General features: G+C 40.8%; 1 protein-coding gene and 1 non-coding gene across 3 annotated transcripts in view; one reads left to right on the forward strand and one right to left on the reverse strand.

Moving 5' to 3' along the window:
• The first annotated feature begins 320 nt into the window (after nt 1-320).
• SEH1L (SEH1 like nucleoporin) overlaps nt 321-23,442 on the forward strand; it is a 35,022-nt gene continuing 11,900 nt past the window's right edge. Inside the window, exons 1-5 of one of the 2 annotated variants that reach the window (XM_075529893.1) lie at nt 322-614; nt 9,058-9,108; nt 12,254-12,400; nt 12,582-12,793; nt 15,296-15,394. In XM_075529893.1, coding sequence (XP_075386008.1) covers nt 336-614; nt 9,058-9,108; nt 12,254-12,400; nt 12,582-12,793; nt 15,296-15,394 — 788 coding nt within the window. In that variant the 5' untranslated portion in view covers nt 322-335. Of the gene's footprint in view, nt 615-9,057; nt 9,109-12,253; nt 12,401-12,581; nt 12,794-15,295; nt 15,395-23,442 lie in introns of both variants that reach the window. The other variant, XM_075529894.1, reaches the window with a different exon arrangement.
• LOC142425242 (small nucleolar RNA SNORA61) lies at nt 3,861-3,979 on the reverse strand. The gene has a single exon (XR_012779591.1). It is a non-coding gene; the product is annotated as a small nucleolar RNA SNORA61 (small nucleolar RNA).

A 23,442-nucleotide genomic window follows, 5' to 3' on the forward strand; every position in this document is an offset into this window, starting at 1 on the left:
ATCCCTGTTGTCTTAATTTCTGCCCCTTAAACCAGGGCTCTTCAAGCCCATCCTTCCTTGATTCAGGGCAGGCCCAGCAGAGTTCCGTCGCTGCCTTTTTTATTCTCTTCAAACACGTTGCCGGGCCCAGTAAGCGAACTCGTGAAAACGTCAATGGAGTCTGACTCAGGGCCGAGGATTGTGAATGGGTCTTTCATTTGTATCATTTTTCCTCATTCCCAAACTCAAAAAACAAGCTCTTAGCACTTTCAGAAAAGCCACCCCCACCAGACCTTGAGCCGTTCGCACGACTTTCAGCAGCAGAGAGGCGGAAGTTCTCTGCGGCGGCGCAGAGGATGACGGGCCGCAGGGCGTGCGCGGACCCCGTGCGCGCGCCGGATAACCTTGCGGGCGGGCGCGCGCCTCAGGACTCTAGCCGTTGGTGGCGCGCACGTGCCCGCAACGTAACAGCGTTTTCTGGAGAGGACCGGCGCGAACCGTGGAGACGCGTGACCGGCGCAGCCATGTTTGTGGCCCACAACATTGCCGCGGATCACAAGGACCTGATACATGATGTCTCTTTCGACTTCCACGGGCGGCGGATGGCGACCTGTTCCAGTGACCAGAGCGTCAAGGTGCGCCCGGCGGTGTGGCAAGGGCTGAGGCGGAGGCCAGGCCCGGTCACCGCCGGAACGGGCCGGGAGGCAGAGGGCGGCCCGCCGGGGTGGCCCGCGCACGCGCACGCGCGCGCCCTGCAGGGCTTCCCACCTGGACCGACGCGCTGGGCTGGGCTGGGCTGTCGGCGGGGCGCTCGCCGCCTCACCTGGTTAAAAGCCAGGCCTGCCGTCTTTGCCACTTTTCCTTGCGAGAATTTTCGATGTCTGCTGAGGAATTTAGGCCTAGCTCGTTTAAAATTTGTTCTGGTGTTTTGCGTGAGTCAGAGTACACATAAATTACTTTGTGGGCTTTTTTTTTTTAAAGCGATTTTCGCTGCCCTGTTAATTTTAAGGAGCCTTGGTGGTGTGTGCGGGCATGCGTTGGGCTGCTAACCCCTCAGGGTCAGCGGTTGCAACCCATCAGCCGCTCTGTGAGGCTTTTGCTTCTGTAACGATTTAGTCTCACAAACCCGCAAAGGTCCTATGCGGTCGGTATGAAAAATTGACATTGAATTTGGTTTTGGTTTCTTTTAAATAACTTATAGTACATATAACCTTGTAACTCTTTGTTGCAGTATTATATTTATCTCAACGTTGCTGCGTTGCCTTAATAGTCACCATTTCTTGTGGCCAAATAGCTGTTAACAGAATACACTATACCTTTTCCTTTCCGTAATCTCTTTCTACTGAATCTTTCAAATCTTCGTTATTGGAGGAAAGACGAGCTTTTACTCCTGTAAAGAGCTGCGGCCTTGGAAACCACAGGGGCCTTGCAGGGTCGCCATGAGTCAATTGATAGTCATTAGTTTTGCTTTACTACCTACAGTTGGGTTCCTTGATTGCTCATAGTTAGTCTAGTGCTTGATACTTTCAGATATCTCAATGAGTACTTCAGCGAATGAATGAATGTGCATTTGCTAGTTGCGAATTTCATGTTCACATCTGTGACTTGAGAAATACTGAGTATGGCTTCTCCAGGTCTGTTCACACTCCCTTATTCGTTAATAACTTTGTCTTTTTGAGCTGCCCTTTGGAATCTTCTGTTCAGCTCATTTATTTCTTCAGTTCTTTATTTCATTTTAGCTATTGTACACCCAAATATGTGTTTCAGAACTTCTCCTGTGGACTACGGTGGGTTTTTATTTCCTGTCTTTTTTTTTTATTTTTTATTTTTATTTCCTGTCTTTTAAGGACCTTTTATTTCTTCATATATGATGTTCTTGATGTCACGCTACAATTCTGTGGTCTGGATCATTAGTGCTCAGTGCCTAAAAGCTATTTTTGAGATGGTCTCTGGATTTCAGGTGGGACCCACTGGATGGAGGTTATACCTCAGCTCTCATGGAGTTGTTTTATTTTTTCTTCAGCTGGAGCTTGACCTTGCGTATGATTAATTGATGGTCTGTTCTGCAGAGGTCCCTGACCACCTTCTGACTCATGATACTGAGCTCTTCCACAAATGTTAGTTTCCTCCCACAAATGTCAGTTTGATTCCTATGTACTGCATCTGGCCAGATTCTTACATATCATTGTGGTGTAGATTATTCATTTAAAAAAATACCCTTTTTCAATTATGTAAAAAATGGCTTATGTAAGCAGTGACAACTTGAAAACCTTCCTAGTAGATGTGAGCCAACATGATAAAAGCCAACCCTCTGGAGATGTCAGAGGTGAGGAGAGAGACCAAAGAAGCAGAGAAAGAGCTGAGCACTTTCAGAAGAATTGCTGCTGTATTTGTCATTAGGTGCCCTTGAGTTGGCTTCCACCCACAGCGATCCCGCGCATTACAGAAGGAAACACCTTCCTGTCCTGTGCCATCCTCACAATTGTTCCTATGCCTGAGCCCAGGGTTGCAGCCTCTGTACTAGTGGAGCCCTTTTAAAGTGTTGTGCTATGAGTCCTGGACTGTACTACTGAAAGCAGAAATAGCTCAGAGGGACTCACACTTAGCTAAAAAGAGGCCTATTTTTTGTTTTTAAATGAAACCTGTTGTTAGGTGCCATTGAGCAGGCTCTGATCCATAGCAGCCCTATGCACAACAGAACAAAATTGCATTTTCCTGTGCCATCCTCACAATTGTTCCTATGGCTGAGCCCATTGTTGCAGCCACTGTGTCAGTCCATCTCTTGAGCGCTTTCCCCTCCTTCACTGACCCTCCACTGTACCTAGCATGATGTCCTTCTCTAGGGACTGGTCTCTCCTGACTATGTCTAAAATATGTAAAACAAAGTCTTAATATCCTTGCCTGTAAGGAACACTCTGGCTGGACTTCTTCCAAGGCAGATTGGTCGTCCTTTTAGCAGTCCATTGTATTTTCATTGTTCTTCTCCAGCACCACAATTCAAATGCTTCACTTATTCGCATTCATATGAGAATACCATGGTTTGGGTCTATTTAGTCTTCAAAGTAATGTCTTTCAAAGTAATATCCTTGCTTTTCAATACTCTAAAGAGGACTTGTGTATCACATTTACCTAATGGTATGCATCTTTTGATCTCTTGACTGCTGCTTCCGTGAGTATTGATTGTGGATTCAAGCAAGACAAAATCCTTCACCACTTCAACATTTTTTCCGTTTATCACAATGTTTCCTTTTGGTCCACTTGTGAGGATTTTGGTCTTATTCACATTGAGTTGTAGTCTTAATAACTCAGGCTGCAATCCTTACTTTTCATCAGCAAGTGTTTCAAGTTCTCCTCATTTTCAACAAGAAAGGTTGTGTCATCTGCATATTGCAGGTTAATAAACCTTCCTCCAATCCTGATGCCACATTGTTCTTCATGTAACCCAGCTTCTCTAATGATTTGCTCAGCTTGCAGATTGAACAAGTACGGTTAGAGAATACAACCCTGATGCTTACCTTCCCTGATCTTAAACCATGCAGCACGCACTTGTTCTATCTGGACAATTGCCTATTGATCCATGTACAAGTTCCGAATGACCACAATGAAATGTTCTAGAATTCTCTTTCCTCTCAAGGTTATTTATCCAAAGTTTATTAGGTTCACATGGTCTATTGCCTTTGCTTAGTCAATGAAACACAGGTAAACATCTCCTGTTCTCTGCTTTGAGCCAAGCTCCATCTGACATCAGCAATATCCCTTGTTCCATGTCCTCTTCAAATCTGCCTTAAACTTCTGGCAATTCTTTTGTCAATGTACTGCTGTAACCTTTGTTGGATGATCTTCAGCAAAATCTAAAAGACATTTTAATTTAATTATTTTTACCTTGTTTGAAACTAGTCTGAGCTCCAAGAGCACTGAGGGCCAGCTTCAATGTTTCTTTTCCTCCTTTTACAACCACCAGACCAGTGTCTTGATCCGATGGGAAAGGGAGCTGGAGGGTGCAAAATTTTATTTATGTGTGATATCAATAATATTCTTTAATAGTTTGGGCATCCTATGGGGTCACCTTTCTTTGGAATAAGCACAAATATGTATGGTCTTCCAGTCATTTGGCCAAGTAGCTCTCTTCTAAATTTCCTGGCATAGACGAATGAGAACTTGAAGTCAGTGCTTATGGAAGTACTCTGGGTTAATGAAGCCTAGATTTATTTTATTAGTCCTGTTTTTTTCCTAGTTAATAATCTTAATTATATTGAGGACAAGCTTTTATACACAACTATAGAAAGACCAGAACAAATCTCATAGACAATTTTCACCTATTTTCTACCTCATACATATATGTTTTCATTATGCTGCAGGTGTAGTTAACTGTTTGCAGTGAAGCAGTGCTCAAGTTTGTTTGTTTTAGAGAATATTTATTAAGTTTTAAAAGTGACCCAGACAAGACAAAGACATATCCAGATGACACAGCCATTAGCACGAGCCCTTACTGCTGTCCAAGCGTTTGCTGATACATGGAGCTTTAAAAGGGATATGGGAGGTCAGGAAAACCATCACAAATGCATGCTTGGTGACAGACCAATATTTCATAGTTACAGGTGGGATTACCAGATTGGGAACAGAGCCTGTTCTGAGGGACGGTGCGTGGCTGAGAGAACTGTCCTGTGCTGAATGAAGAAAGGTGCTCCCCACCAATCCCTGAGGACAATATTCCTGCTCAGAGCAGCCAGTGCACACAGAGGACCACAGGGCTGGCCCCACCACAAGACAAGACATCTATCATGGACCCATATCACTATGAGGGACAGCACTAGAGGCACAGTGCGGGAATTATGCCCAATCTAACCCCACGATGTGAATGAGGGGGAGAACGGAGTGAAGACCCAAAGCCCATCTGTAGACAATTGGACATCCCCTTACAGAATGCTCACAAGGAAGAGACAAGCCAGTCAGGGTGCAGTATTGCACTGAGTAAGCATACAACTTTACTCTAAGTTCTTTAATGCTTCTTCCTCCCCATTATCATGATCCCAATTCTACCTTACAAATCTGACTAGACCAGAGCATGTGCGTGGGGTACAGATAAGAGCTGGAAATACAGGGAATCTGGGACAGATAAACTCAGTATCAATAATGAGAGTATCAATACCAGGAGGGTAAGGGTAAGGTGGGGGAAGACTGGGGAAACCGATCACCATGATCTACATATAACCCCTTCCCAGGGGGACAGACAACAGAAAAGTGGGTGAAGGGGGAAGTGGGTCAGTGTAAGAAATGAAAAAACAATAATTATAAATTATCAAGGCTTCATGAGGGAGGGAGGGGGAAAGTAAGCTGATACCAAGGGCTTAAGGAGAAAGAAAATGTGTTGAAAATGGTGATGGCAACAAATTACAAATGGACTTGACACAGTAGATGTATGTATGGATTGTGATAAGAACTGTTTGGAGCCCCCAATAATATGATTTTAGAAAAATAGAAAGGTGCTCTTCACTCTGGGAGTACCTTCTCATTATTGTGTATGTGCTTCCTAACACTGACCTTGAGATATTACCTATTTCCAAGTTAATTCTATTCCTTACTACTTCCTACTTGATCCTGATCCCAGTTTGTAGCCATCTGCTTCCCTAATAAATCCTATAGCTACAGTTTGTGAGTTCTGTGAGACACAGGAGCAAATTGTCAAACCGAAAAGAGATGGGAGATACAAGCTGATGGGGGGAAGCCTGGTTGATGTAGTAGATGATGCAATAGTACAACAGCGTGAAGAAATTAGAAATCTGGTGTTTAACTTGCACTTCAGCGTTGTGCTGTTCTTTTTTTTTTTTCATTTTATTGTGGGCTCTTACAGCTCTTAAAACATTCCATACATGAGTTGTATCAAGCATATTTGTACATATGTTGCCATCATAATTTCCAAGACATTTTCTGCTTGAACCTTGATATAAGCTCCTCTTTTTCCCCTCCCTCCCCTCCCCTCCCACCTTCCTGTATCCTTGATCAATTTTGTATTGTTATTTCATATCTTACACTGTCCTTTGTCTCCTTTCATTCACATTTCCATTATTCGTCCTTATTGCAGGGTGGGGAGGCTATATATATCCAATCTTGTGATTGGTTCCCCTTTTCTGACCTTTCCCTCCCCCTGACCATCCCCCTACCCTCATGATATCGCTAGTCCCATAACTACCTGAGGGGTTTATCTTGCCTGAATTCCCTGTGTTGAGAGCTCTTATCTGTACTAATATGTGTTCTCTGGTCTAGCCAGATTTGTAAGTTAGAGCTGGGTTATGGTAGTGGTGGGGGAGGAAGTATTCCGGAACTGGAATGATGTTTGATTCTTCAGTGCTATACTACACCTTGGATGAATCATCCCTTCCTATACAACTTCTGTGGGGGGATATCCAATTATCTACAGATGGGCTTTGGGTCTCCACTTCAACCCCCTTCTTTCACATGGATACAGTTGTTTATTTTGGATCTTTTGATACCTGTTGCTTGATTCTTTGACACCTCACGATCACACAGGCTGGTGTACTTCTTCCATGTGGGCATATTTGCTCCACTGGACTTGTTGGACTTCAAGCCTTTAAGACCCCAGACACTATATCTCTTGGTAGCCAGGCACCATCTGCTCTGTTTACCACATTTACTTATGAACTCATTTTGTCTTCAGCTATTGTGTTGTGAAGGTGAGTGTCTAAAGAGTGCCAGGTTGCCAGAACAAAATGTTATTGTGTTAAGGGAGGCCTTATTCCGTCTGCTATCTAAATACTTATATATGTACATTGGTCTCTATCACTTTCATTATAAATTAATATATTTACATATGTACATGATTCATTGTAGATGAGTGCCTTCAGCTTCCTTAGGAACTGTTACTAAAATGGGCTGTGAACGTGATTAATTCTGGGGAAGCATCTTTCATTATGAAAGTTGCAGAGTGGACGAGTATGTGTGGATTGATGTAAGACCTGTATCTCATATTTTAAATATTTTTTATTTGGGGCTCGTACAACTCTTATCACAATCCACACATCAATTGAATCAGGCATGTTTGTACATATGTTGTCCTCATTCTTTTCTAGACATTTCCTTTCTATTGAGCCCTTGGTATCAGCTCTTTTTAAATTTTTCTGTCCCTGTCCCCCACCCTCATAACCTCCTGATAGATTGTACATTGTTATTATTTTCATCTCTCACACCGACTGCTGTCTCCCTTCTCCCGTGTTTTCTGTTCTTCCCCCTGGAGAGAGGGGTGTATGGTTATGCGTCAGTTATTGCGATCTGTTCCCCCTTTGTCCCTTTCCTCCTCTTCCCCCTACCCTTCTGGTATCACTATTCCCACTCCTTTTCCTGGATTCTGTGTGTCGTGAGCTCCCATCCCTTTCTATACTTGTGAACATGTTCCGGTCTAGTCTGAATTGAGAAGCAGCACTGGGGTCATGGTGGGGGCGGGGGGTGAGGAAGCCTCAAGGAACCAGAGGAATGTAGTGTGTTTCATCAATGCTTTACTGCACCCTGATGACTTCCCTTCTCTGTGGCCCCTCTGTGGGAGATTGTTCCACTGTCTACAGATGGGCTTTGAATCTCTGCTCCAGCCCCCCTCATTCTCAACATTATGTTTTTGTTTGTTATGTGTCTGCTGACCGCATCTCATTTTGTTACAGTCAAGGATGGTTATGGTAAAAGATCCCAGGTACATGGCAGTTTATCCTGTAGGGAACAGATAGCCTGATGGGCTGGACAAAATGCAGGGCAACATTTGTTTCTCTGAGAAGTAAGACTGTCCCCCTATGACTAAAACCCCCAAAACCAAACTCATTGCTATTAAGTCAATTTTGACTCAGCAAGACTCTATAGGACAGGGTAGAACTTCCCCCATGGGTTTCTGAGACTATAACTCATTACAGGTGTAGAAAGTATCATCTTTGTCCTGCAGAATAGGTTTTGAACTACTGGCCTTGTGGTTTGCAGCCCAATGTGTAACTACTTCATGACCAAGACTCCTCTTCTGCCCTATAAATAGCAAGTAGAACACTTCAGGAAGTGAGTAATGTGCTGCTTGTATAAGTCATGCTGGATTTGCTTTATGGGGGTCAGGATAACCATCTCGAGTATGCTCCTTACAAAGGTCATAGTAAATACAGTGATCAAGGGGACTTCTCCTACTTATGTAACACATACAACTCTACTATTGGAAACCAAGCACTAGTCAGAGAAGCTTTGTCTGATCTGTTTAGACTGCTTCCCCACGTAGATCTTAGGAAGTGAAAAAATAGTAGGGACTATTACTAGGGAGATTTGGTGGTGGTGGTAGAGGAATGAAAGGGGAGAAAAAGAGACTTTCATTGCAGGAATGAAGTTTTATTATTTTTGTTTTATTTTTTAACATTTTATTGATGGTTCTTAGAGCTCTTGTAACAATCCATACATACATCAATTACATATGTTGCCATCATTATTTTCTAGACATTTGCTTTCTGTGGAGCCCTTGGTGTCAGCTACCTCCCCCCAACATCGTGGCCCCTTGATAAATTATAATTATTATTATTTTCATATCTTACACCTACCGCTGTCTCCCTACCCCCATAGTTTCTGTTGTTCGTCCTGGGGTTGGGAAGTGGGGGTGTGTGGTATGTGCAGTTATGTGTCGATCATTGTGATCAGTTTCCCTTCCACCACCACCCTCCCTACTTTCCCCCTGCCCTCCTGGTATCCCTACTCCCATTCCTGTTCAGGAATGACGTTTTTAGATGGTTAGTAAGAAATGGGATGAGGTACCAGACTTGGATGGAGTTTGCAAAGCAGTACTTATAGAAAGTTTGGTGGGTCAACAAAACTCCCCGCCGGTCCTCTAACATTTAAAAGGGCTTAAATAAGCCCATTGTATTTACTCCATTTGAGATTAATTTAATGGTAGCAAACCCTACGTGGGATCATGTGTAGTAGAGGTGTGTCCAGTCAAGATAGGATACCACATTTTTCATCCGTTGCCTTTGTACTGATTTCAGTCTCACAGTTTTTTGTATTGGTTTATAGGAATTCTTCATGTAAATGTCCCTTATTTTCTCACAGGTCTGGGATAAAAGTGACGATGGGGATTGGCATTGTACTGCTAGCTGGAAGGTTAGTATTTATTTCTACAGTGATTAAAGAAGAAATGACAATGCTTACTGTTTATTTGACAGTGGTGGTTTGCTGTTTGACAGAAAATTATAAAATGGTTAATCCTGTACCTTAAATATATTTTTTATTATTAAAGTAGCATAAATGCAATTCAAACAATTTGAGAATAAGAAAATATGTATTCCACAACTTGGTAACACTCACTTTTCTTACATTTTTTCTTTTTCTTTAACTTTTTCTAGATTGTTTACTGATTAAAAACTATAATGGATGGTACATGCTTCAGCCCCATCTATAATTTTATCTGCTACCATTCAATTTAGATGTAGGCTATTACAACAGCTATTTAAAAATAATTAAAATAATCACAGGGACTCATGAATTTTCATGCATATGTAGTTTTATTTTAATTGTGGTAGATACATAGAGAACCATTCCCAAATTCTCCCATCAACCTAAACATAAGCTCTGTGTTCCTGAAACCTTGTGTATCCATCCCCCTTTTCCTGTACTTCCCTCCCTGCTTTCTTTCTTTCTCTTGTTTTTCAAATAGTTTTATTGGCATATAACTCACATCTCATATAATTCAGTAGTTTAGTCACATTAACTTGTGTGTTCCCACCACCAGCAATTTTATAATGATTTTTTTAACAGCTTTATTCTGATGGAATTTTACTTACTTTACAAATCATTAATTACAAGTGTACAGCTCGATGTGTTTTAATACACTTATACAATTGTGAACCATTACCATGATCCAGTTTTAGATCTATTTCATCAGCCTGAAGGGACCCAGGTGGTGTTTGGGTTGATGTGTTCCATTGCTAACCACAAGGTCAATAGTTTGTTCAAACCCACCAGCTGCTCTGAGGGAGAAAGATGAGGCTCCCTGCTCCCTTAAAGAATTACAGTCTTCTTAAAAAAAAAATTAGTCTTGGAAACCCATAGGGGCAGTTTACCCTGTCCTATAGGGTCGCTATAAGTTGCCGTTGACTTGATGACCATGAGTTTGTTTTGTTTGTTTGTTCATCCACCTGAAAGGTTTGTGCTAGTTTGCAGTCAGACCCAATTTCTACCGCAACCCCCAGGCAACCATTGATGATGGCTTTTTATTTGTAGAACTTTGTTTTCTCTGGGGAAATTTTATATGTATGGAATATTTACTCTTTTGTGTCTGGCTTTCCATGTTTTTAAGGTTTGTGTTGAATGTATTAGTTCATACCTTTGTAATCTTTAGTAGTGCTTTGGATTGATGAGCATAATTTTCTTTATCTACTAGTTGATGGACATTTGAATTATTTTTTTGACTTATGAATAATACTAGGAATATTCCATATAGGCAACTTTGTGTGGACATTAATTTTCCTCAGGTAGATATTTGGGATAACAATTTGTAGGTTTACAAGTGGCTTCAAAAATGGTATTGAAAGATAATAAAAAATGTCCAGGAACTTTTAAAAAGATCATTATTGGGAGCTCTTACAGATCTTATAACAATCCATATATCAAATGTATTAATCACAATTGTTAATATGTTGCCATCATTTTCAAAGCATTTTTCTTTTAGTTGAGCCCCAAGAACTTTTTAAAAAAATTTTAAAATAATTTTATTGGGGGCTCATACAACTCTTATCACAATCCATACATATTATCAATTGTGGAAAGCACATTTGTATATTCATTGCCCTCATCATTCTCAAACCTCAGGAACTTTTTAATGTTCCCTTATTTATATATGCTTAACTTTTTAAGAGACTGTCAAATTCATTGCCAATGTGATTGCAAAAAATATATGGAGATATATCCTCTCCCTCAGCAGTATATGAGGAATTCAGTTTTTCTACCTGTTCACCTACATCTGATATTGTAGCTATCCTAGAGGGTGTGAAATAATCTCTGGTGGTGTAGTGGTTATGCATTGGGCTCTAGTTTGTAAGGTCAGTAGTTCAAAATCACAAGCTACTCTGGGGGAAAAAATTTGGGGCTTTCTGCTCCTGTGAACAATTAGTCTTAGAAACTCAAAGGGTCAATCCTACTCTGCCCTGTAGGGCCACTGAGTTGGTATCACTCCTATGAAGTGAGTTTGGTGTTTAGCTGAGGTATTGTGAAGTGATAGTCCAGTATAGTTTTGATTTGCATTTTGTAATGATACTGGTTATCTTTCCATGTGTCTATTTGCCATTTTTTAACTTCATTGGTGAAATGTCTATCCCAAACACCCATTTTTTTTGTTATGTAGGTTACATTCAGATAACATAAACAATTCATTGGAACTTAGTGCTTTTGCAATTTTGTGCATCTTTTTCTAGTTCAAACATATTTTTATCATTCCAACAAGAAATCCCTAGTTCTTGCTTTTCAGCCAAACAACATAATTTAAAAAAATCATTTTATTGGGGGCTTGTATATCTCTTATCACAATGCATACATATATCCATTGTGTAAAGCACATCTGTACATATGTTTCCATCATAATTTTCAAAACATTTTCTTTCTACTTGAGTCCTTCATATCGGTTACTCATTTTTCCTCTCCCTCCCTCATGAACCCTTAATAATTTATAAATGTTTATTGTTTTTTCATGTCTTATACCAACCGCTGCCTCCCTTCACCTACTTTTCTGCTGTCCGGTCCCCTGGGAGGGGGCCATATGTCGATCATTGTGATCAGTTCCCCCTTACTCTGCTTCACTGGATGGCAGTGAGTTCATGTGTTGTAATGTTCTTATAAAAAGATACTACTGAGCTTTATTTTCTCAGTAGAATGCAAGGATTTGGGTTTCTCCTCAGTGTCTCAATGCCCTTTTCCTTAGAATAGCCCCGTGTCCACTCAGACATCTATTACAAACATACCTGCAGTTTGGTTCCTGTATATGCTTTCAGAGTTTGAAAGCAGGTAATTTTGATGAGCATAATTCCATTAGTTTTGTCAGGTGGATAGATCCTGTAGAGGTAGTGAAAGTGGTGGACTGGTAGAGACTGCTGGAAAGCTTGTCAACAAAACTCTGAAGCAGATCTCTTAATGTCAACTTTATCCACGGACTGAACTCAGGAGGGGTCACCATTTTGAATATAGAATATCTTCTAGAGGCTAAAATATGTAGGTGTTGAATATCTGCCCTCTTTCTCGTTCTCTTTCATTCTAGACTCATAGTGGATCTGTCTGGCGTGTGACGTGGGCCCACCCTGAATTTGGACAGGTTTTGGCTTCCTGTTCTTTCGATCGAACAGCTGCTGTATGGGAAGAAATTGTAGGAGAATCAAATGATAAATTGCGAGGACAGAGTCACTGGGTGAGACGTTTATTTGTATTCCATGCAGTCAGGGTGGGGGTGGTATACATATTAGGTACTTGGTAAATGTTATCATTCCCCACTCTAGTTGCCATTTAAATTTTTTCTTCTCTTTTTTTTCCTACTTGCTTATTTATGTATATTTTTAAAATACAGTTTAAATTGTTAATTAATTTTTCAGGTTAAGAGGACAACTCTAGTGGATAGCAGAACATCAGTTACTGATGTGAAATTTGCTCCCAAGCATATGGGTCTTATGTTAGCAACCTGTTCCGCTGATGGTATAGTAAGAATATATGAGGCACCAGATGTTATGAATCTTAGTCAGTGGTCCCTGCAGCATGAGATCTCATGTAAGCTAAGCTGTAGTTGTATTTCTTGGAACCCTTCAAGGTAAGCTAACACTTTCTTGCTTTGTAGCACTGCAATGACTTTATTTTTCATCATTTTATTGAAAGCTTGAGGGAGGGGAAGTAGATGTTGGTTATCACTCTACTATTCAGTTGGCTCTGTTATTGCTTCTTGTCACTCTTCAGTTGCGTATTGTACTTAACAAACTTTTGAATGTGAACATCTGGGTGTACCACATTTCTGGATATACAAATAAAGTAATTCTTCATTTAGATTATCTTGGGTTTTCCAATTTGATTTTAAATGTTTTACTTTTTAAAAAACCTTAACAGAGAGAGGGATGGAGAGGAGGGGCTGATACCAAGGGCTCAGTAGAAAGTCATTGTCTAGAAATGAATGATAGCAATATATGTACAAGTATGCCTGATACAATTTATGTATGGATTGTATGTAATAAGTTGTAAGAAAGAGCCCCTAATAAAATGAGCAAAAAAACCCCCAAACCCTAATGGTGTCTAATATGAGCCCTGGTGGTGTGGTGGTTACACGTTGGGCTGTGGTTCAGCCAGGTCAGCAGTTCAAAACCACCAGGTGTTCCTAGGGCCAGGGGGTGGGGGTTGGAGGCTTTGTACTTCTGTAATTCGTTTCAGTCTTGGAAACTCATGGGTCAGTTCTACCCTGCCTTATAGTGTTGCTGTGAGACACCATCGACTTGTTAGCAGTTTGGGTGGGGGGAGAATGATAGTCTAAGTAATTATGGAGTATATTATTATAGATATACTTTTAGTCCTTATTTATTTATTTGACATTATAAAATAAAAGCTTATATTTGTAGAACATTGAAAAAAGAATACTTGTGAGATATGAAAGCTACTGTGGAATTTACAAATACTTGGATGGCCAACTATATTGTAAATAACTTATTTATTGTAACATTTTGCAATTACCTATTTTATTAGATTATTTCATCAAATTGTTTGAATCTTTAGTAGTAAAGAATGAAAACCTAAAAATATACATAACATATACACTCGAGTATAAGCTGAGTTTATCAGAACATTTTTAATGCAGTTTTTGTGGTAAAATTAGGTGCTTCAGTGGCTATTTGGGTCGGCTTATACTCAGGTATATCGATATATTTTTTGGTGTGCTTTTGTTTTAGTTGTAAGAGGCTCCCAGATTACAGTGTCAGTGTTACAGTAAGCAAGGGTGCCATGTTTGTGGAGAGATTTAGCTGAGGGGAGACAAAGGTAACTGGGTAAGGAAATAAAAAGTCATTTAATTTATAACTCACATCAAGAGAGCCATTTTCTTCGACCCTTTCCTCTTCAGAATGAGAGGGCCCAATGAAGTAAGTAAGGATGACATATGGGGCCCAGGCTGAGGGTCTGACTTTTTACTTTCCCTTCTTTGTTTTTAAACAAAAGCACATAAAATTATTTTGTTGTTGTTGTAAACTTGATATCACAATATATAGAGTTACCTTTACTCCATAGGAATGACCAAATCTTTCAGGAGAGAAAAAAATGCCTTCATTTTGTCAAACATTCTCTACTTTTTCATCTAGGTTCTAATATTTGTTGCAACAACTATACAGAACTCACAAACAATATTCGTGACTCTAGGGTTTATTAGGTTAATAAGTTGAAATGCACGGGAGGAATGCTCAGGATACAGTTGTACATCAGGACATGTTACAAAGTTTTTTCAGGATTATTACTAAATGCCTTAAGGACATACCATTCTGATGTAACCCATAACCCAATTCACCTCAAGCTAAATGGGTCAGCAAGCTCTGCTCCCCATATTAAGTGTCCAGCGACTTCCCACTGCACAAGAAAGCCTCCTGCCCCAAAGCACTCAGCTTTACTTGCTGCATGGTCTGGGAAGTCCATCACTCTGCTTCATGCTCTGGCTCCTGGTACTGCTGCTGCTACTCTGATCTCAGAGCTGTTTTCTGGATTCAGGAGGTTCACTGCACTCAGATCTCAGGTCCAGAGGACAACAGGCTCCATTCCTGGCTCTTCGCTGGTAGTGAAATATCCCCTCTCCTGTTTCTCCAAGGGCTCCTTTTATACAGGCAGGATATCAAATACAATGTATCCTGTTAGCAATTACTCACAGGTGAATCCTACCACTGTTTTCTCCTACCTTTCTACCCATACACATGGAAGAAAAGGTTTTGTAGGCATATAGGGCTAAGGGTGGTTTCTAAGGTTTTGGCTAGGTGAACCACATTAAATAAATAAACTGCTTAAGGCATTAAAAAGTAGCAATTAAATGCTTGAAACCCTTCCCTTTTTTGAGAAAAGAGCTGCTTTGCCTGTTATATAAGAAAATGTGATGAAAACAATCCAAGTTATCATGAGGAACCCTGTCAGACCCTCACCAGGTCGGATGTCTCGTAGGTGTTGAGTCTGGCTTCTGGCACAGGGGCACCATATGGATCTTCAGTTATGGATCCACTTGACTTCATTAAAAAGGTGTGAGTTAAATGTGTTCTGAGTTGCGTTTTGTACAGCATTTCGTACTTCTTATTTCTAGCTCTCGTGCTCACTCCCCCATGATAGCTGTGGGAAGTGATGACAGTAGTCCAAACGCAATGGCCAAGGTTCAGATTTTTGAATATAATGAAAATACCAGGTAAGTGCTCTTTTGGTTTTATTTTATTTTTTTCACAATTGTTTTTAATTTCTGAGCTGTTTCTGTTTTCATTAACCTAATGATATGTATTTATTGATTTCCTATGATACACCAAATTTTGTGCTAACCTCTGATAAGAATGAAGCATATTACTGCAGAGAAAATAATTGATTTTACATTTGAAGGGGCTTGAAAAAGTCTGTGGAAAAATTCCATTATTTAAAAAATAATTTTTTAATTAAATACTTTTATTGGGGGCTCTTACATCTCTTATCCCAACCTGTGCATTCATCCATTGTGTCAAGCACATTTGAACATATGTTGCCATCATTTTAAAAGCATTTTCTTTCTACTAGAGCCTTTTATATCAGCTCATTTTCTCCCCCTCTCCTCACTCATGAACCCTAGATATAGATTATTATTTTCATATCTTTCATTGTCCTCTGTCCCCCTCTATCCACTTTTCTGTTGTTTGTCCTCCTGGGAAGGGGGTTATATATTGGTCCTTATGATCGGTTTTCCCTTTCTCCCTCCACCTTCCCCTATTCTCCTGGCATCTCTATTCTCATTATTGGTCCTGAGGGGTTTATATGTCCTGGCTCTCATCTGTACCAGTATACATGTTCTGGTCGGACTAGTCTGATTTGTAAGGTACAATTGAGGTCATGATAGTGGTGGAGAGGAAGCATTAACGAACTAGAGGAAAGTTGTATATTCACCCTGACTGACTTGTCTCTTTGTTGTGACCCTTCTGTAAGTGGCTGTCTAATTGTCTATAGATGGGCTTTTGGTTTCCATTCCGTGAGGCTCCCATCCCCTCCTCCACCGCCATGTTCTTTTCACATCGGTATGATTTTGTTCTGGGTCTTAGATGCTTTATATCTGATCCCATCGACACCTCATGATCACACAGGCTGGTGTGCTTCTTCCATGTTGACTTTGTTGCTTCTCAGCTAGATGGCCACTTATTTATCTTCAAGGCTTTAAGACCTCAGATGCTGTATCTTTTGATACACATTTACTTATGCACCACTTTGTCTTATGCACCGCTTTGTCTTCAGCAGTCATCTTGGGTAGGTGAGCATCACAAAATGCGGGATTATTAGAACAAAGTGTTGTGCTGATTGAGTACTTGAGTCGAGGCCCAATGTCTACCTGCAACCTTAGTTATTAACATATAGATATAAGTATATAGATCTATTTCCCTATCATTATATAGAAATGTATTTACATATGTACATGCCGGTATTTAGACTCTTTAAATGCCCTTTGCCTCCTGGTTCTTTCCTCTGTTTCCTTTTACTTTCCTCTTGACCCACTATCATTCGGATATAATAATTCCTCTCGGTTACATTGCCCTTGATTAAGCCCCATTAGGCATCCAAGCCCTTCTCTCCACTGATTTTAGTTCACTTGTTGTTCCCTTGTCCCTGGGTTGGTTTGACACCAGCCCCCTTCCTTTCTCCCACTTCCCTTTGTCCCATGTCCCCCCGGAACTATCCGTCTGGTTGTTTTATCTCTGAATTGTTTATCCCACCTATCTTATCTGGACATGCAGAGACATTAATAAGTGCAAAAACCAGGCAAAGCCAAACAAAACAACAAAGGAAGACAAAACCAACAAAACAAGAACAACACAAACAACAAGGAAAAGAAAGCTAATGACAAGCAAGGAAAAGCCGATTAATAGTTCTAGGTCTGTTTTTTGACTCTGGAGTGTTTTCCAGTTGAGTCTGATGGGATGCCACACCCAAAGTCTATTTTTGGTATTCCCCAGGGATATCACCGCTTTGCTCCCCTTGCTGCTCTGTTTTGCATGCCTTTCATGTTTCGCCCCAGTGTGATGGGGTCAGATCAGGCACAATACCCGCACTGTGTCTCTAGCATTGTCCCCCCATAGCACTATGGTTCAGTGAGGTCCATCTTGTCTCGGGATGGGGCCAACCCAATGGTCCTCTCTGTGTATTATCTGCTCTGAGCAGGAATATCATCCTTGGGGCCACTTCGTTTCTCCTGTGTGTTCTGATCAGACGTGCCCCTCTCCCCAAGGTGTAGCTTCAGTGCTGTCCTATGAAGTGCATTCTTGGGTGGGTCCATGTAGTTGGGGTTGGGGCTGACCCTGTCCATTATCTTTTGATTCCAGTTTACACAAGCTTTTTGAAGCTTCCTCGTAAGTACTCTCTTGTGGAGGAAAAAAAAAAAGTCGGATGAATTTATGAATCTAGGGAATTAGAATGTTGAGAATTTACTCTTGAGGGAGTTCATGTAGTTTAGGATCTAGGAAGGTTAATCCAGAAGATCTGTAGAAGATCTGTTAGCTAAATGAAGAATGACCATTCTAAGAGGAGAAAACTTCATGTGGTAAAATCTGTGGACAAAAGAGACCCAATGTGTATTTACTGTAATCGAAACATAATAACCAAAGCATAATTTAGTGAGAGATAATGCAAGCCACATATCTATGAAACTGAAGAGTATCCTAGGATAATGTGGAACTATTGGAAATAACAAAATTAGACGACTCTTCAGCTCATCCTTAATGAGTACTGTATATATGTTGGAGGGGGACATTTGTGTTTTCAGGGTTTGAAGCTGATAGGAAATTAATAGTGGTTTCAAAATAGATTAATGACAGTGGAGATAGAAGGGGAGAAATTTGAGACTCAAAAAATGGTATCAGTAGGATCTAGTGAGTTCATTGGATGTGGGTGATGAGGGAGAAAAAGGAGCCATGGATGATTTTGAAGGCTTTGGCTTAATAGGATGGCGTATTATTTCTTGGGATGATGAACTCTGGAAAAGGAAAGATTAGAGTGTGGTAGCATGTAAAGACAAGTTTAATTGTGTGTGTTGAGATACCAAACTCCCAAACTCACTGCCATTGAGTCATTTCTGACTCCTAGTGACTATAGGCCAGAACAGAACGGCCCATTTCAATAGCTTACCTTTCAGTTAGCAGCCAAGGACTTAAGCACTGTGCCAACCAGACTGCTTTATGAGCTCACAGTTGTTATGGAGCAGATCTGTGTGATGAACTGGCACAGACACTGCTAGGAACATGTGCTGGGTCCAGTAGGGCAGAAAAGAGTGGGATGGTCACTCTGGCTGATGGGATCAGGAGAAATGTTGCTAGACTTAAAATCTTGAGCCCTATAGCCTTTGAAAGGTATAGGAGTTACATAGGCAGAGTGAGAAACAGACCCACATCTGATGTGTAGTATTGTAAGGTGATGCTTTCTGGTAGTGGAGGGTAGAAAGGAGGCATGCCAGAAAGCTAGACAGACCTTGATCTTTACTGTGCCTTCTCTGGAAACTTTTTATGTCTCTGTTGAGTAGTTACATGGTTGTCTTTACCTTTTCATAAGAAGACCTTGGCAACTGTGTGAAAAATGAGATTATTGGGCGTAGAACTGTGAATAAGGAAATTAAGGGCTGATTACAGTAGCTTTAACATCATAGAACTTGAGGACCTACACAGTGAGGTGGGGAGGAAGAAACCAGCCTCGGTCTTCAGGTGCGTGTGAGGGGTAGGGATGGAAAGGGAGAGGAGGGGTAATCTGGAGTTAGTGCGGTGTCTGCTTTAGCAGATGATAGTTCTGCTCACGGAGATGGACTACTCTCAGAAGTACAGGCAGAGGGAGAAGTATACGTTAGGGCTACTTAGGTTTAGGGAAATACCATATATACTGGAATATAAGCCAACCCGAGTATAAGCCGAGGTACCTAATTATTACCTGGGAAACCAGAAAAACTGATTGACTCAAGTATAAGCCTAGGGTGGAAAATGCAGACGCTATTGGTGAGTTTCAATAATCACAACAAGTGAAAATAAAATTACTAAAAATTGAGACATCAGTGGGGTAATGTATTTAAATATTTATTTTAAATAAAAACATAAATAAAAGGACAAGTCATTTAGCATTAGTAAACCAGCACTTTAAGTGGAAAAAAGTTCAACAAAAACAATAAGGTATCAACAATGATACCTTAAGAGTACTATTTCCCTGAGCTCAATCAGCAACCAAGCTAAAATGTAGAGTTAAAATCCTTCAAAACTGGATTCCTCATCGTCATCCGTATCCCAATTCAGAGCTTCAGCTGGTGTGAGGTCATCATAGACGCTGTCCTCACTGAGATTGCCGTCATCACCATCACTGCTGTCATTTTCATACAAAGCGCAGTCTTCACTGCCATCCACAGCATTACTAATACTACATTTCTCGAAGGCACATCACACCATGTCTTCTGGAATGTCTTCCCATGCATCTTGAACCCACTTTGCTATTAACTCTATGTCAGGCTTCATGAGATTTCCAGTTTTTGTTTGTTGAGCTTGACCAGACGACATCCATTCATGCCATATCTTTCGTACACGGTCTTTAAAAAGCTTATTCAAAGATACATCCAGAGGCTGCAGTACAGATGTAAACCCACCTGGAATAATGGCTAAAGTAACTTTACTAGATTTTGCCAATTTTTTTAAGTCATCCAGTAGGTGGGCTCTGAACATATCCCAAACAAGTAACGATGGCTTTTTCTTAAAGGCTGCTCCTGGTCATCGGTTCCAAAATTTCTTCTAGCCATTTTTTTGTTCATCTTCTTCCAGCCTTTAACATGTGCATGCATAGTAATTCTTGGTGGGAAATTGATCCTTTTAAACAAGGTCTTATTTTTAATAATAATGATAGTACTCAGCTTAGTTCCATTAGCCAAACAACTGTAAAGTGTTTTTTTTCATTTCCTGTGGTTTTGAAAAAAATAGTTTTTTCTCCTAAACTTGCCACAGTTCTGTTGCTTGGAAGATCAAAAGTCATGGCACTTTTCATCCATATTCCCAATATCCGCCAGGTCATAATTATAAATCCTTCTTTGTTTTATAATAAATGACTGGAATGGCATAATTTTTTCTTCAAGGTCTTGTGGCAATTTCTGGAAAATCTTTGTTTTTTTTCTCAAACATAGTAGGCCAAACCTATTCATGAATCGGGCACACCATCCTGCTGTTGCAACAAATTTTTCGATGGCTGGTGCTTTATATTTGTCATCCTTAGCCATGGGGATTCCCATGTGTGTTACACAGTAACCATTTTGACGACCCTTCATAACCCATTTATGCAGTTCACTCTCTAGAGCCCCATAAAAAGACGTTAAACCACGACGAACTTTTTAGCTTTTGGAATCTGTTCCAAGTCAGCCTTCATTTTCTGCCACTCCCTCACTTGCTTTTTCTCAATACAGAAGTCCCTACTTGCAATACTGTTATTGCTCTCTTCTGCTCTTGACACAACCTTCATTTTGAAACCAGCCTCATATGACTGGCGTTTTTGTTTTGGCTCAAGAATATCCATTTCTAATAGGATAAAAAAACAAAACTTTGAAAAAGAACTTTCATGGTAATGCTCTCCCCCTTCCCCCCACCGGGAGGAAGGGGGGGAGTCATTGGGGGCGGGGGATGCAGGATGTGAATTAACACAGAGACCAGAGGGTAGAGACAGAGTGCAGCCACAGACACATCCTTACCAGTTTAGCTGTTGGCGTGAGTGAATCACTACGGGTGCTTCTGAGAATTGGAGCCGTCCACGTCATAGGACAGCTCTTATTGGTTAGATGTTTGAGTGAACACAAACATTCAAAGCCCTGCAGTGTCATTGGGTCTTTGAATGAACAGCGGAGAAATGGCAATCACCCGTGAGAAAACGTGTGTTTGTCCGTTACCTCTGAGGGGTCCCAGCAAGATGTTACACCTCATTGGGGTACCACTTATCCATGTATAAGCCGTAACCCAGTTTTTCAGCATATTTTTTGTGCTGAAAAACTCGGCTTATAGGTGCCTCGGCTGATATTTGGGTCAGCTTATATTTGAGTATATGCGGTATATGACACATCTTGATTTAGGCTATCTCTTTCAAGAGCTCACGTTCCACAGGTGTCCTGTGACCCTGTGTTGGGCTTGTAAGGGCAGGCTGAGTCTGGGTGCCAGGCTTTTTAGCATTCTTAGTGGGAGAGGACCAAAAGGGTGAGTGGGGCTGGTTTAACAGAGTACTCCCCACGTCTCTTAGAAAGCTTGGAAGTCCAAATCCTGCAAGTATCTTGTGAGAAAGGCCTGCTAATGTATATAAGGAAAACCAGCCATTGAAAATACCTTGGAACACAGTTCTGCTCTAAGACCCCTGGGCCTTCCAGGAGTCAGTCTACTCATCAGCAAGTGATCCTGGCCACCATCTCACAAGCCTTTGTTATCTTTGAACCAGGGTCCCTGCATTGTTATTTTGCACTGGCCTCAGCAGTTGATTGAGTGAGTGCCCGCTGGAGAAGGCTGAGAGAAGTCTCCATGTTATATTTGACCCAAGATTGAGAAAACTGTCACTTGTCATCTCCTTCACTGCTTTTCTGTCAATTGTAGATAAATAGGAGTATAATATTAAATGTACTTTCCCATTTGTAGTCACGTTAAGAATAAATTGCTACTTAAAAAAACAATTTTACTGGGGGCTCTTAAACAGCTCTTGCAACAGTCCATACATCAATTGTATCACACACATTTGTACATATGTTGCCATCATCAGTTTCAAAACTTTTTCTTTGTACTTGAGCCCTTGATACCAAGTCTTTTTTTTCACCCTCCACCACCCTTGTGACCCCTTGATAAATTATAAATTATTGTTATTTTCGTATCTTAAACCAGTTTCTGTCTCCCTTCGCCCATATTTCTGTATGTCATTGAAATTGGTTTCCCATTTCTTCCCTTTCTCCCTCCACTCACCTAGTACGCTCATGTTATCACTACTCCCATTACTGTTCACGAGGGCTTCATCTGTCCTGTATTCCATGTGTACATGCTCCGGTCTAGCTGGATTTGTGTGGTTGAACTGGAGTCATGTTAGCAGGGTGGGGGGAGCATTAAAGAACTAGAGAAATGTGTTTCCTCAGTGCTTGCTGAGCCCTGGCTGACTCCTTCCTTCCTTGTGACCCTTCTGTGAGGGGATTTCCAGTTGTCTGCTCATGGGCTTTGACTCTCCACTCCAAGTGCCCTCATTTGCATCAATACAGTTATTTGTTTTGGGTCTTCTGATACCTGATCCTATTGACACTTGGTGATCACACAGGTTGGTGTGCTTCTTCCATGTGGACTTTCTTGTTCTCTGATAGATGACCTCTTGTTTAGCATCAAGCCTTTTTTTTTTTTTTGGGAATGCAACAACTTTATTCAAAGGAAAGTGCAATATAACTTGTTGAAAGCTTAAAAGGAGGCACAACTTAGACACCTCCTCTCAAGCGCAGGACCAGGTGCAGAGTTGATTCTTTCTGGATGTTGTAGTCAGACAGGGTGCGGCCATCTTCCAGCTGTTTCCCTGCAAAGATCAGCCTCTGCTGGTCAGGTGGGATGCCTTCCTTGTCTTGGATCTTTGCCTTGACATTCTCAGTGGTGTCACTGGGCTTGACCTCATGGGTGATGGTCTTGCCGGTTAAAGTTTTCACAAAGATCTGCATTGTCGAGTTGCGATGGCAGCGCAGCGAACACAAAGCAGCAGGGCAGGAACTCTGCTGCGACGGATCTAGCTTCAAGCCTTTAAGACCCCAGATTCAATATCTTTTAATAGCCTGGCATTATCAGTTTTCTTCCCCACATTTGCATATGCACCCATTTTTTTCTTCATCGACAATATTGGGAAGGTGAGCATCGCAGAATGCCAGGTTACTAGAACAAAGTGTTCGTGCGTTGAGGGAATACTTGAGTAGAGATCCAATGTCCGTCTGCTACTTTTATACTTAACATTTAAATATATGTACATGGACCTATATCCCTATTGATATATATTAATATATTTACATATATATGCGTATATTTCTACCTTTGTAAATGTTTTTTGCCTCCTAGTTCTTTCCTCTATTTCTTTTTACTTTCCTCCCATACCACTATCATGTTTGAACTGCATTAGGTTTTCAGTAATTTTTCTCAAATAAATTTCTACTCTCAACCAGTTCTATTTTTGTTTACAATCAAATACTAGGAATTTTAATGATCTTTTTCTTTAAAAAGATACTAA

Source organism: Tenrec ecaudatus, chromosome 13 (assembly GCF_050624435.1).
Source record: "Tenrec ecaudatus isolate mTenEca1 chromosome 13, mTenEca1.hap1, whole genome shotgun sequence".
Lineage (NCBI taxonomy): Eukaryota > Metazoa > Chordata > Mammalia > Afrosoricida > Tenrecidae > Tenrec > Tenrec ecaudatus.